The following is a 15,615-nucleotide window of genomic DNA, read 5'->3' as shown; positions in this document are numbered from 1 at the left end:
CAGGGATTGTCCTGCTGCTTCCTTTACCCCTGTATTTTGCTTTCGCTCAGCTCTCTAAATTGACTAAGCTCCAGATAAGGTCAGATTCTTCTCCTGTAATCTAGACCTTTAGGTTCCTCAGTGGGGGTATGTGTTCAGGGGTGGACGATCTGCCTTTCCCACTTCCACAGTTTGAGCACTCACAGTATTTGGGGTGTCTCCCAGGTCCTGCAGGTGCAATCACTTCCTTCAGAGGGTCTGTGGGTTCTTTTGGCTTTCCTAATGTATTGCTGCAGTTTTGGAGCAAAAGTTCATGATGTGAGCCGCCACACGCTGTTCTATCTGTCCCCATTCCTTTTATTTCCCAACCACATTTGATCTAACTTTTGACTATTACTGAGTGAAGGGATAATTAAGTCTGTAGACACTATGATCTGCAATTTTTTTTTTTGAGATGGAGTTTCACTCTTGTCGCCCAGGCTAGAGTGCAATGGCATGATCTCAGCTCACTGCAACCTCTGCCTCCTGAGTTCAAGTGATTCTCCTGCCTCAGCCTCCTGAGTAGTTAGGATTACAGGTGTGCACCACCGTGCTTGGCTAATTTTTGTATTTTTAGTAGAGACAGGGTCCAGGCTGGTCTCAAACTGCTGACCTCAGGTAATCCACCTGCCTCAGCCTCCCAAAGTGCTGGGAATATAGGCATAAGCCACTGTGCCCAGCCTCTAATCATTTTTTTAAAAAGCAGATCCTCTTACTTGCTTTCACATTTTCCTTTATGCAAGGTAAGTTGCAATCTATGGACAAATTTAAGTTTTCTTCTTTTAGATTCTCTAGCCTTATTGGCAAATAATTAGAAGAAAAGCAAAGGAGGAGAAAATATAAATCATAATGAAGTAGTGATTGGATAATGTTCCTCAAGAATATGATTAATTATCCCTCTCTCCACCCCATTTAATTAGACACCAGATGAAAATGGAAAAAGATTTCCTTGCATTCTTTTCTATTAATGACCAAATGAAGAGACTACCTGCCCCCTCAATGCAAGGGCTCAGAGTTGTATATGTTTGTAGAATAAAAAAGTAGATAAGCAACCCAGGACTTGTTTTCCTTTTCATTCACTATGTTCTTTATGAATAACAATTTTTTTTGGTAATCAGATATCAGATAAATGGACTATTTTGGAAGTTCAGGGAACTTAATGTAGAAATGCATTGCATAGGTAATTACAATGTTTTGTGTCTATGTTGAAGCCTATACTATAACTTTATAAATTAGGAAAATATTATAATACCTTCGGCATTTAGTCCTATCATCTGTCTTTCTGACAGATCTGACTTTGTGGGAAAAAGCCATTTGTTATCTCTTAGTCCAAGACAATGAAGAATTTTTTTTACTCTGTCACAAGGTGGCAGCAAATGTCAAAATTTTGTACTTACATAATACCTGTATCTAAGATAATCTGTTTTTTCTTTTAAATTAGGAACCTATTTGAAATTACTGCATTGATAAAGTATATGGGATGTAATACTATAGGCACCTTAGAATATTAGACTATTCCAACTGAAACATGAGTAAATCTTGGAACCATTTTACAGGAATGAAAATAAAACTTTTAAATTGATAACTTCAGTATAAGTAGTTATATAACTTTTAGTGATATATATCAGTATTACTTTTCTGGTTTTAAAGATAACATCAAAGTTTTCCATTTCAACTGTAGGGAAAAAGGAATAATCACAGTTTTAGCAGTAGTAGACATGCTGAGGATGCTTATTGAAAGGAAAGAACTGCAGCTGGAAGAGCACTATATTCCATACTTGGGTGGCAAAATAAATATATAACATGGCACTTTGTATAAACAAGCATCACCAGATGTTTATTGATGAAATCAAAGCAGCAGCGTTGTCTGGGGTATATACCTTGGGGTTCGTTGTCGCACACCAGGAAAATTTAGGACAGGGACACACACAAGTTGTTTAGGAGCAGAGGTTTAATAGAGGAGAGAAAGAGAAACAGCTTCCTCTATATAGCAAGGGGTCTCCAAGCGGAAAGGACTGGCTGGCAGCGAATGTGTGGAGTTTTATAGTCCAGTTTGAGAAGGTGGTGTCTGATTTACATAGGGCTCATAGATTGCTTCAGTCAGGTATGATGTTTACATAGTGGCATAGGGAAGTCTGGTCGCCCCACCTTAATCTTCTTATACAAATGGTCTTTCCAGTTGTCTGGGGCCATCTTGTCTGCTCCTTACAGCACACATGGCTGGCAGAAAAGGGAAGACAGAGCGGCCATCTTGGAAACGTCTAGTCCTTAGTTCCTGCCGGTAGGTGCACCCTTCCAGCTTGCAGGCTGCTCTTTGTTAGAAAAAGATTTGGGGCTGCTTTTCACTAAAAAGAAAAACCTTACCGAGGACTCCCATACCCTTGCTATCTGCCTAAGTGATTTCTTCTTAACTCCTATATCAAAATGATTAAAATAAAGGATAAGAGAACTTTGATAGGAAGTCACTTAGCAGGTCTGATTTGGGAAGAAATAAGGGTTTATATTTGTTTATATGCTCATACAAAATTCAAGTATTAATATCCTTTAATGTAAGAATTTAAAATTTGTGAAGAAATATCAGTGTACATTCTACACATTTTTACTGGGTACATACTGTGTAACAGACATTGTGCAAGGCAGTGGGATATAGTGGTGATAAAACAGACTAAGGCCGGGCGCGGTGGCTCACGCCTGTGATCCCAGCACTTTGGAAGGCAGAGGCAGGCAGATCACGAGGTCAGATCAGGACCATCCTAGGGCTAACATGGTGAAACCCCGTCTCTACTAAAGATACAAAAAATTAGCAGGGCATGGTGTCACGTGCCTGTCGTCCCAGCTACTCGGGATGCTGAGGCAGGAGAATCGCCTGAACCTGGGAGACGAAGGTTGCAGTGAGCCGAGATCACGCCACTGCACTCCAGCCTGGGCAACAAGAGCAAGACTCCATCTCAAATATTCAAAAGCAAAAAAAAAGACAGACTAAATCTTGCCTATATTATCAGATTGTTAACACTAAATCTAAAGTGATAAGTTATTACATCTATGAGAAGTAATCAAGAATCTTTGAAAATATACAAATTAATTTCAGTATTAAAAACATTTGGTGATAAAATATTAAAATATCACATTCGCAATTTAATCATATGATGAAGTAACATTTAGGCTATATCCTAAATTGATACACAAAGATTCCTTCTTTGATCTAGTATGATACTAAATTTTATCTTTTATTAGAATTTATTCTTTTGAGTTGTATGGTGCTTATTTTATTTAATGTTTGATCTCTTTCCACACAGTGATTTATAATATTTTAGAGAACTTTATTTTTTATTTTATTATAGAGCAAGTAGGAATTTCTGCTTGAGATTCTACTATGTGTTTTCTTGGGCTGAAAAGAAATTATAATGTTTAGACAGGATAGGTATCTGAAGTCCTGGATGAGTTTCACATATGTCATTTATTCGCATGCATATTTAAGGTACTGCAGGTGCTGGAAAATCAATGATAAATAAACAGACATAGTCCGTGCTCTCAAGGAGTTGTCTTGGTAGAGACAGACGTTAATCAGATAATGAATAGTATATAATTACATAAGGAGATAAGGAAAAGAGCGTGGTTCTATAATAGCATATATCAAGGGAACCTGATGTAGATCAGTGTGTCAGAGAAGGCTAGTCCTTGAAGTTGTACATGGTAAGAAAGATTTAACTCTGCAAAGGTTGGTGGGGGTAAGCTGGTACCAAAACAGATTTGAGTTTTGAAAAGATATCTCTAGCATTAGTGTACAGACACTGAATTCAAAGAGGTGAATTAGAAACCTATTGTAGTTATCCAGGAGAAATGACAACTTGAGTAGTGGCAGTAAAGAGAAATGGACAGTAATTAGAGATATTGAAAATTCAGGTGGTAAAATTGAAAGAACATGCTGATTAATCAATAGGCATGAAGGGCCTTGGGAATGGGGAGGTATGAAAGATGATGCTTTGTTTTTTGAGTTGCACAAGAGCAGCAACATTCACCAACAAACACAGAAAAGAAACCATATATGGTTTTAGACTTATTGAGTTTGAGGAGGTTTCCATTCAAAGGAAGACAGAGAAGGTAGTAAGGATATATGGGTCTGGAACTTCAAGGAGTTTGGGCCAAAGACATAAATTTAGGATTCATTAGATTGTCTATGGTTATTGAGGTTGTGTAGGACAGGAGTGAAGAAAAACAAGAGAAGGCAGCTTTAAGCTGAGCCTTGAGGGACCCTCAACTCTACTGGCTGAAGAGCCTGCAAAAGGGAACAAAAAGGAGAAGCTAGAAAGGAAGGGAAAAGGCCAACAGGGGATGGTGTTGCAAAGATCAAGGGAAGAGAGTGTTTAAGCAGGAGTGTTTCATGCTGAGAGGTTAAAATAAGAATGGGATAGAAAAATACTGAAAATCCTAAGCAAATGCATTTTCTACAATTAATAATTACAAATGTGCATTTTCCTTCTATTTAGGCACATCTGCTATGCTTCTTACTAGAATAAACTGTGCAGATTGGTCTGATGTATGTACTAAGCAAAATGTTACTGAATTTCCTATTGTAAAGATGTACAAGAAAGGCGAGAACCCAGTATCTTATGCTGGGATGTTAGGAACCGAAGATCTCCTAAAATTTATCCAGCTGTAAGTATTCAGCTTCCTTATAAGATCTCTAAATGTTTAGGTCTTTAGAAGTTCTAATTCTCAGACTTTGCTAACACTTAAAATAGGTTAAGGAGGATACTAGAATTGAGATCACAAAATGAATATTCATGAAAGTCTGTGTACATTTTGACACTTTTGGGGAGATAACAATTTTGTTTAATGAGTCTGATTTTCTTTAAGAATAATATTTAATTTTCTACATTTTGTAAGATATTATCCTATGTAATATATTGTTTGCTATGTTTAGTATGCTTTTTTTTTACAAACTGAAAATATCTTAAAAAATTAATTTGTAATATAGTTATATATTTATCCAGCAACAGGATTTCATATCCAGTGAATATAACATCGATCCAAGAAGCAGAAGAATATTTAAGTGGGGAATTATATAAAGACCTCATCTCCTATTCTAGTGTGTCAGTACTGGGACTATTTAGTCCAACCATGAAAACAGGTAAGCAGAGCTGAGCTTTTAAATTATACAGTAGAGTATATCATTGCTTGCTAGTTTTATTTTTTAAGAATATATTTTTAAATTATAGAGAATTTCAAAATTATGGAGAAGTTTGAAGAAAAATAAAATATTGTAAGCTAATTATTCAGAGATAGTGTTAAATTTTGATGTAATTTCTTCCATCTTTTTTCTGTGTACCTACAGATTGCACATTTATGTATGTTTAACATAATTGGGCTAAAACTGGATATCTAGGTTAGAATCTTGGGGTTTTTTTGTTTTGTTTTTTTGAGACAGAGTCTCGCTCTGTCACCAAGCTGGAGTGCAGTGGCGTGATCTCGGCTCACTGCAACCTCTGCCTCCTGGGTTCAAGTGATTCTCCTGCCTCAGCCTCCCGAGTAGCTGGGACTACAGGCGCATGCCACCATGTCCAGCTAATTTTTGTGTGTTTAGTAGAGATGGGGTTTCACCATGTTGGTCAGGATGGTCTCCATCTCTTGACCTCATGATCTGCCTGCCTTGGCCTCCCAAAGTGCTGGGGTGAGCCACCGCATCTAGCCAGAATCTTGTTTTTATTTAACATTACAATGATGTATTGATATTCTTCATGAACATTATGGCTGCATAATGTTTGGTGAATATATATATCAAAATGTATTTAAATTTGTTTTTTTTTTTTTTTTTTTTGAGACAAGATCTTGCTCTGCCACCTAGGCTGGAGTGCAATGGCATGATCTCGGCTCACTGCAACCTCCGCTTCCTGGGCTCAAGCAATCCTCCCACCTCAACCTCCTGAGTAGCTGGGACCACAGACATGTGCCACCATGCCTGGCTAATTTTTTGTGTTTTTGTAGAGACAGGATTTCACCATGTTGCCCAGGCTGGTCTTGAACTTCTGAGCTCAAGTGATCCACCCATCTTGGCCTGCCGAAGTGTTGGGATTACAGATGTGAGCAACCACACCTGGCCTTATTTAACTATTTATGAACAATATTTGTACTGTTTCCTTTTTTTTCCCTTCTGTATGTGAAGAATATTTTTGAGTCTTTGTATGGATTTTAGACCATATAATGAGTTTAGATTCCCAATAGAATAATGTATGTCTTCTGTAAATTGTAGGTTATATACATTACTCATGGTTTTTTTTTTTTTTTTTTTTTTTGAGACAGGGTCTCGCCCTATTGCCCAGATTGGAGTACGGTGACACAATCACAGCTCACTGCACATTCAACCTCCTGGGCTTAAGTGAGCCTCCCACCTCAGCCCCCTGAGTAGCTAGGATTATAGACATGTGCCACCATGCCCACTAATTTTTTAATTTTTCATAGAGACAAGGTCTCCCTATGTTGCCCAGGCTGGTCTCAAACTCCTGGGCTTGAGCAGTCTTCCTGCCCTGGCCTCCCAAAGTGCTGGTAGTATAGGCATGAGCCACCGTGCTTGCCCACTTACTTTTTAAAATGGAGTTTTACTGTTTGTCTAATGAATTGGTGTGAGACCTTTGTATATTAAGGATATTAAGCTTTTGTCATTTTGTTTCAGTTATTTTCCCTCAGTTTGTTCTTTGCTCTTTAGCTTTGTTTAATGATAATTTTGTATATCACAGTTTAAAATTTTTTTAATCTGTTGATTTTAAGATTTCTTCTATTGCTTTTAGCTATAAAAAACCCTATCATTTTTGTCACCTAATATTCACCTGTATTTTTTCTTGCTTTAATTTACAATATTTTCCTATTTTAATTTGTCTTGCTTTGTATATTTTTTCTTTTAAAAAAATTTTGATAACATACACATAACATAAAATTTACCATCTTACCCGTTTTTAAGTGTATGTTTTAGGAGTATTAAGTATATGCACATTGTTGTACAACTAATCTCCAGAACATTTTCATCTTGCAAAACTGAAACTCTATACCCATTAAACAACAGCTTATCATTTCATCCTTCTCCCAGGCCCTGGTAACCACCACTCTACTTTCTGTTTATATGAGTCTGGCTACTCTGTGTACCTCATACAGGTGGAATCATAAAGTATTTGTCTTTTTCTGACTGGCTTATTTCACTTAGCATAATGTCTTCAGGGTTCATCTATATTGTAGTATGTGTCAGAATTTCCTTCCAATTTTAGGCCGAATAGTATTCCATTGTATGTATATATCTTATTTTGTTTATCTGTTTATCCATTAATGAATTTTTGGGTTACTTCTACCTCTTGGCTGTTGTGAATAATGCTGTTGTGAACATGGGTATGGAAATATCTCTCTGGGACTCTGCTTTCAATTATTTTGAGTACATACTGAGAAGTGGAATTGCTGGGTCATATGGTAATTCTGTTTTTCATTTTTGAGGAACCGCAGTACTATTTTCCACCCTGGCTGCATCATTTTACATTCCTACCAACGGTGTACAAGGGTTCCAATGACTTTAACATCCTTGCCAATACTCGTTATTTTATTTTATTTTTTATGATAGCCGTCTTAATGGGCGTGGGGTGATATCTTGTTGTGGCTTTGATTTGCATTTCCCAAACGATTAGTGATGTTGAGCATCTTTTCATTATGCTTCTTGGTCATTTGTATATATTCTTTGGAGAAATGTCTGTAACTCCTTTGCCTATTTTTTAATTGGGTTATTTATATTTTTGTTGCAGAAATTCTTTATATATTCTGGGTATTATCCTTTATCAAAGATTTGATTTGTAAATATTTTGTCTCATTTCATAGGTTGCTTTTTTACTCTGTTGATTGTGATTTTTTTCCCTTTTTAAAAAGTTTTTAACCCTTTAGATATTTTATGGGATGAGTGTAGGTGCCAACTTAATTTTCTTTCTAATAGTTAACGTTTATCCTTTTTGTCTCCTCTGTATGTGCTTTCACCAGCACCATATTAAGTCCTTATCTACATGTGTGTGTGTAATATATATGTCTGTTTAATTGTTTTCTATTTTATTCACTTTACCTATTGATACTTAATCTATTAGTTTTATAATATGTGTTGAATATAGAGTCAAGTCTCTGATTTGTCTTTTTAAATATTTTCTTGTTTCTTTTTCTATTGACTCTTCTAGGTGAACATTAGTAATTTATACTTATTCTCTTAACTGATTTGGATATCTGCTGCTTGTTTTATGCTTCATTGCTGTTTCTTTAGTTTTTCTTTATTTTTTATTATTATTATTTTTTGAGATGGAGTCTTGCTCTGTCACCCAGGCTGGAGTGCAGTGGCGAGATCTCGGCTCACTGCAAGCTCCGCCTCCCGGGTTCACTCCATTCTGCTGCCTCAGCCTCCTGAGTAGCTGGGACTAGACTACAGGCGCCTGCCACCACGCCCGGCTAATTTTTTTGTATTTTTAGTAGAGACGGGGTTTCACCGCATTAGCCAGGATGGTCTCCATCTCCTGACCTCCTGATCCGCCCATCTCGGCCTCCCAAAGTGCTGGGATTACAGGCGTGAGGCAAGGCAGCCGGCCGTTTTTCTTTATTTTTTAAAATATGGTATCTGCTTCTTTTGCTTATATTTTCTCCAGGACTAGAGAAAATGTTCCCCAAAAACATATTTGAACCTATAAAGTTAAAGATCGTTTCAATGATTTGGACTCCCTCTTGTGGAAGATGCTTTTAATTTCTTTTTTTTTTTTTTTTTTTTGAGACAGAGTCTTGTTCTGTCATCCAGGTTGGAGTGCAGTGGTGTGATCTTGGCTCACTGCAACCTCTGCCTCCCAGGTTCATGCAGTTCTCCTGCCTCAGCCTCCCAAGTTGCTGGGACTACAGGCATGTGCCACCATGCCTGGCTAATTTTTGTATTTTTAGTAGAGATGGGGTTCTATGGTTTTTTTTTCTTTGTATGCCATGGTTTTATGTTATGGATTCATATTACTTTTATTGCTGAGCTTTTATTTATTTATTTAATTATTTATTGCATCATACGTAATAAAATGTTGGAAATTTTTGAAAGAAAATCCTTCATTCACTTTTCTAACATTTTATTATGAACTTTTTCAAGCATACAGCAAAGTTGAAAGAATTGTACAGTGAACACCCATATACTCACCACCTAGATTCTACCATTAACATTTAGTATTTGCTTTAGTACATACCTGTATATCTTTCTATTTATTAATTCATCTTATTTTTGATGCAATTCAAATTAATGTTTTTGCATTCAACTTTGATATGCTTATAACAATTGTTTTTATTTTGATAGTTTTACATGGCAGCATAAACTACAGTATTTTTTAAATATCACACCTTCTCTTTACTTAGACCCTTACTCTTTATTTATCTCTTGCTTCACAGGAATGTGTCTTTCAATAAGTTTTTAAGGAAGGGTACACATAGGATGTTTTTTCTGACTGATAGTATTTCTGGGAATGTTATTTGTTGCTTTTGCATCTAGGTGGCCTCTTGAGTCGGTAACAAAACCCTCAGTGTTTTCTTTTTTTTTTTTTTTTGAGATGGAGTCTTGCTCTGTCGCCCAGGCTGGAGTGCGGTGGCGCGATCTCGGCTCACTGAAAGCTCCGCCTCACAGGTTCACGCCATTCTCCTGCCTCAGTCTCCCGAGTAGCTGGGACTACAGGCGCCCGCCAACAAAGCCCGGCTGACTTTTTGTATTTTTAGCAGAGACGGGGTTTCACCATGTTAGCCAGGATGGTCTCGATCTCCTCACCTCGTGATCCACCCGCCTCGGCATCCCAAAGTGCTGGGATTGCAGGCGTGAGCCACCGCGCCTGGCCAATGTTTACTTCATTATACTAACTCTTACCATTTATCTAGGAAACTTCCCTCCTCCTTGTTTTTCCTTTCTTGAGATGGATTTCAAATTCTAAATGAAAGATTTTAAGAATATTTGTCTGAGAGGAGGACCCCACTGGTTTAGCATTATATTTGCACATAGTAGATACTATTAACTACATATTAAATTTTGCTTTCTACAAATTTACATCTAGCAATTTTTTTCTACTTTGTTTTCAGAATTGTAAAAAGTAAAAACCAAAGGAACTTACAAAAAATAAATAATAAGAATATTAATGTGTGCCCTGTGGCTTATCATCTTTGAAGGCAAAATCCTGGAGAGCATATCTTTATATTTTTTGTTTTTTTTTGAGACAGAGTCTTGCTCTGTCACCCAGGCTGGGGTGCAGTGGCACGATGTTGGCTCACTGCAACCTCCACCTCCCACGTTCATGCAGTTTTCATGCCTCAGCCTCCCAAGTACTGAGACCACAGGCATGTGCCATGCAGCAGCATGCCCAGCTAATTTTTTGTCTTTTTAGTAGAGACAGGGTTTCACTATGTTGGCCAGGCTGGTCTCAAACTCCTGGCCTGTAGTGATCTGCCCACCTCAGCCTCCCAAAGTGCTGAGATTATAGGCGTGAGCCACCGCACCTGGCCTTATAGAGAGCATAACCTTCTAATGAAAAAAAACTTTTTTATGAAAAATTGGGAAGTAAGTCTGTGTTTTACTCCTCCACCTTCCTTCCCTTTGAATGTTTTTGCCCCCACGATTGGCATTGTCCTGTCTGTACTTCAGGTGCCTGCTGCCGTAACCTTCTCATTTATTATTCACACTAGGCCTCCTTCCAAGAAGAATTTAAGTCTTCAGATCATAAAAAGCACAAATAGGATAAAATCATTGAAAACAATGTAAAAACTCAGCAATAAAACAGTAGGGGGTAATTATGTAGAAAGTCTGGAAAACACTGTCGTTTGTCATAAAACTTAGCCCTAAGCAATCTGGTAGTGACTAGAAACAAAAAGATGAAATTTTTGCCATCTATCATCATATGTAATAAATCGCAACACACAAGTTAGGATGCTGATTAATCCACAGAGAAAACTTTTTCCTAATTCAAATATTGAAAAGAATTTTTCATATTGTTTTTTACATTGGGAATCAACATAAGAAATGGTGTACTTGATCATATTTTTACACAAATAATGATAAAATGTACATATAGTCATCTCACAATAGAAGTCAAAAAAGAATGTTAAATTATTTAAAGGTAGTTCTGGTGTGCCAAAATGATGTAGCCTGGATATGATACTTCATTATTTGACTGGATTGATTGTTCCCAACATTGTCAGTTAGATATTTGTTCCTTTTTATTTCTTTTAGTTTGTTTTTGTTTTTTTGCAAACACTGATGTGTTAGTATAGCTGGACTATCAACATCTATTGAAGAGAGAATAAATAATGATAAAAATCTTATGAATTTATTAACATTTCTATATAAATTTGTTTTGTTAATAAAAGCTAACTCTTGTTAAATTTAGCCTAAAGCTGCCTCTGTATATATTTTAAGTTCAGACTAAAGGTTTCTCCATAAGTAGTGAACTGTAACCTAACTAGATGTATAAACAGACTATAACCCACTCTTATACCACTCACCAAGTTTTGGTCAATCAAAGGTGGCCAACTGTTCAGATCCTGTTCAAATAAGACAAATGCCAAGCTGTAACCAATCCAGCTATTTCTGCACCTCACTTCCTCTTACTGTCTGTAAATCCTTTCTGACTCCATGGTAGCACTGGGGTTGCCATGAACCTATTCTGGTTTGGGGGGGCTGCCCATCCGGCAAATGGTTCTTTGATCAGTTAAACTCTATTAAATTTAGTTAGTCTGAAGTTTTTCTTCTAACAGATGGTGTCAGAAATAGGACCTATAGTAGAACTTCCAGCGACCCCTGGAAGCATTGAGTGACCAAATGGTGTACCCACTGGGCCCATTGTGTCCATTGCTCTCTCGCAGCCACTGGGGATCGTGGGTAAGTTCTCTTTCAGACTTTGAAGCTCCACGGCTTTGTGTTCTGAGCTATCTGAGATTGTTTGAGCAGAATTTTTTTTTTTTTTTTTTTTTTTTATCTGAACTGGGTTTGGAAGTTGTTACAGAAATTGGACTGGGTCCAGGATCAAATTAGATCTGATAATTAACTGACTTAGATCTAGTTAAAGGCCTCAGATGTCCGAATCAGACAGAAACTGACAGTAAATGGCAATATTGTAGGTAGTATGAACTTCAGCTTTCAGAAATTTGCAGGGACTGTGTGTTCTATACCCTTTGTTTCTTTTTCTTGCACTAATAGATAGGAAAAAAGTCAATGACTAAGTTGTGAGGAAATCTGAGAGCCAAAGCCAAGATTCAACATAAAAATGAGATCCTTAATTTCTGAAGAACTGAGTACTCCACTTTCTGGCTACAACTACCTACAAACACTTACAAAAATGGCAAAATGTTACTAAAGATAATTTAAAGTTACAGTAGAACATTTCAAATGAAAAATGCTACACTTTAGAAGTACATTTAGAAATGAGGACTCTCTAATTAGGCTTATTCAGGGATGCCTGTTGGTGTGCAGAAGCTTCTGAAAAGATTTCAGTATTTTTATTGCCTGTTTTAAAAGACCCTTTATAACAGGTAGCCAGGGCCAGGCACAGTGGCTCATGCCTATAATCCCAGCACTTTGGGAGGCCGAGGCAGGCGGATCACTTGAGGTCTGGAGTTTTTAAGACCAGGCTGGGCAACATGGTGAAACCCTGTCTCTTCTAAAAATACAAAAATTAGCCAGGCATGGTGGCATGTGTCTGTAATTCTAGCTATTTGGGAGGCTGAGGCACAAGAATTGCTTCAACCCAGGAGGCGGAGATTGCAATGAGCCAAGATTGCGCCACTGCACTCCAGTCTGGATGATGGAGTGAGAGTCTGTCTAATCTCAGCTACTCAGGAAGCAGAGGTGGGAGGAATGTTTGAGGCTAAGAGTTCAAGACCAACCTAGGCTACATAGGAAGACTGTGTCTCTAAAAAAAAAATAAACAAAAATATAAAGAACTTGCTGACTATAGGTTTAAAAAAATAAAAGAGAAACCATTTAAAAGCCAGCAAATGAAAATTTTTTATAAAAGCCATAAAATCTGCTTCTGTCTGGATGTCTCTATGTCTATATGTGTTATATATGTGTGATATTTGGTAAATCTAGTTTCAAAGTTGTTAACAAAGTAAAATAAAAATGGCTTCAAGAGTGTAACTTAAATATAATACAGATATTTTTGCCTGGGTCTACTGGTTAGACAAGTTTATGCTGTCTTTACATGTTTTAAGGTCATAAAACTGCTAATTTTCTGTAATATTTTTGGCACTTGCTTGATTTGTCTGTGGGCTAAAGCTGGCTGTTGGGCTTCCCCAGAGCTTTGCACACATCTTACTATAAGCTGGTCTTTGGTTTTGAGCTTCAAGATTCTGGGGTCTGGACAGGTGGCCATGGTGAGGCCTTGGAGGCATGTCGTCAATGCTTAGGCCACCTGCTTCAGGGCCCCTTGTTCCTCTTTGCTTGGCGCAGATTTGCCTCATGGCCATGCTGGGAGTGGTCAGATCCTCCAGACATCCTCTTCACAGCTCTGTCTTCTGTCCTGACATCTGGTATGCAAATTTAGGACCCAAAAGAGCCCTGCCTTTTATAGGCATCAGGTGCCACATGGGTACTCAGGACTAAGGACAACTGAGAAAGACATTAAGGAGGGTACCTGTGTCATAATTTATTTTCCAATAATTAAAAATCTTTAAGTCATGTTAAATAATAATAAAATGTCTGAGTCATTCCTAAATAAGTTAAAATACTAAAATATTAATTATCAAATATATGTTTGTTTATGTACTTTGACATCTTATTTTTACATGATATAAAAAAGCTAACTATATTTAGATTTGTTAATAAAATGAAAATATCTTTCTAAAAATTATAAAATGATTTTCATCTACAAATATTGATATAAAACAGTTCAAAATTAATTTCTAGGTTTTTACTAGAAATTTGGGTTACTAAGAGTCAAAATTATAGTTAACATAATATAATTAAAACTACTAAATATAAGAGAATTCTAAATAAAGAGTCTATTAAAAAAGCAAGATATATTTTTGGTGAGGAAAGTTATAAAGGCATAAAAATGTGAGAAAAAAGAAGTTACTTAAAGATTGTTTCAAATTAAAAGAATAAAAAAGATATAGATAAAACTAAATAAATTGTAGAAAGTTAGAAAAGAAAACTTCAAAATTTTTATGAGATTACAAACAGTTTATTTTAAAATCTTGTGTGATTAAAAGATGACTGAAATGAGATTTGTATATAAGTTTTTATTAAAATCAGCTTCAGAATTGATAATACACTAATAAAAGAATACAAATTTAGTTTTCTCTTTTGCACATAAATTTCATGTAACACTAATAAGACACAATAAAACACTTCCATTCACGTTTTGAATAAACTCTCAAAAAAGGGAGAAAGAAGAGACATATTCTATCTTTATTAGGTCTTTTAATTGTTTTTAAAAACTGAGTCCTTTTTTAATCAACAAATAAAGGTCTTTGCTTTTTAAAACCTTTTAATTATCACTTTGGCTAAATAAATGATTTATTTTACAGTGACCTGTGATCTATTTTGGTAAGTGTTTTAAACTTTTGACATATTTAATAGGCTTCCCAAAATCAAGTTTAAAATTAAGTCCTTTTGACCTCAAAGTAACTTTCAAATGTTACACAGGGCCCCTGCAGCATCCAAAAGAGAGATAATGAACAGGTTAATTTATTATGTAAAATTACATGAAAAACATTGTCAAAAGATAATGTTCAACCTTCTTTGACTTTCATACGATTTTTAAAATAGTTTTTTTTCTAGTTCTATGAAAAATATCATTGGTAGTTTGATAGGAATAGCATTGAATCTGTAGATTGCTTTGGGCAGTATGGCCATTTTAATGATATTGTTTCTTCCCATTCATGAGCTTGGGATGTTTTTCTATTTGTTTGTGTTTTCTCTGATTTCTTTGAACAGTGTTTTATAATTCTCCTTGCAGAGATCTAATTTTTGCATTTTTAGTAGAGATGGGGTTTAGCCATGTTACCCAGGCTGGTCTCAAACTCCTGAGCTCACGTTATCCTGTCACCTCGGCCTCCCAAAGTGCTGAGATTACAGGAGTGAGCCACTGTGCCCATCCTGGATGCTCTTTTTTTCTTTCTCTTGCCTGATTTCTCCAGCTAGGACTTCCAAGACTATGTTGGATAAGAGTGGTGAAAGAGGGCATCCTTGTCTTGTGCCAGTTTTCAAGGGGATTACTTCCAACGTTTGCCCATTCAGTATGATGTTGACTGTGGGTTTGTCACAGATGGCTCTTATTGAGGTGTGTTTCTTCAGTTCCTAGTATATTGAGAGTTTTTAACATGAAGGGGTATTTTATTGAAGGCCTTTTCTACATCTACTGAGATAATCATGTGATTTTTGTCTTTAGTTCTGTTTATGAGATAAATCACATTTATTGTTTTGCATATGTTGAACTAACCTTGCATCCCAGAGATGAAGCCTACTTGATTGTGGTAGATTAGCTTTTTGATGTGCTACTGGATTTAGTTTGCATGTACTTTGTTGAGGATTTTCAATGTTGGTCAGGAATACTGTCCTGAAGTTTTCTTCTTTTGTTGTGTCTC

General features: G+C 36.5%; 1 protein-coding gene across 6 annotated transcripts in view; it reads left to right on the top strand.

Annotated features, from left to right (window-relative positions):
• The window catches only part of TXNDC16 (thioredoxin domain containing 16), a 460,012-nt gene that overhangs the window by 77,321 nt on the left and 367,076 nt on the right, over positions 1-15,615 (top strand). For all 6 annotated transcript variants that reach the window (XR_010137039.1, XM_054530668.2, XM_063715845.1 and 3 more), the window contains 2 exons: positions 4,506-4,674; positions 5,013-5,149. Coding sequence is in view for 5 of the 6 variants with exons in the window: in XM_054530668.2 (XP_054386643.2) it covers positions 4,506-4,674; positions 5,013-5,149 (306 nt within the window). In the remaining variant the exon portion in view is untranslated. The remainder of the gene's footprint in view (positions 1-4,505; positions 4,675-5,012; positions 5,150-15,615) is intronic.

The sequence above is a fragment of the Pongo abelii genome, chromosome 15 (genome assembly GCF_028885655.2).
Source record: "Pongo abelii isolate AG06213 chromosome 15, NHGRI_mPonAbe1-v2.0_pri, whole genome shotgun sequence".
In the NCBI taxonomy this organism is placed as follows: domain Eukaryota; kingdom Metazoa; phylum Chordata; class Mammalia; order Primates; family Hominidae; genus Pongo; species Pongo abelii.
The sequence above is the reverse complement of the archived record's forward strand: the minus strand, read 5'-3'. Positions and strand labels throughout refer to the sequence as shown.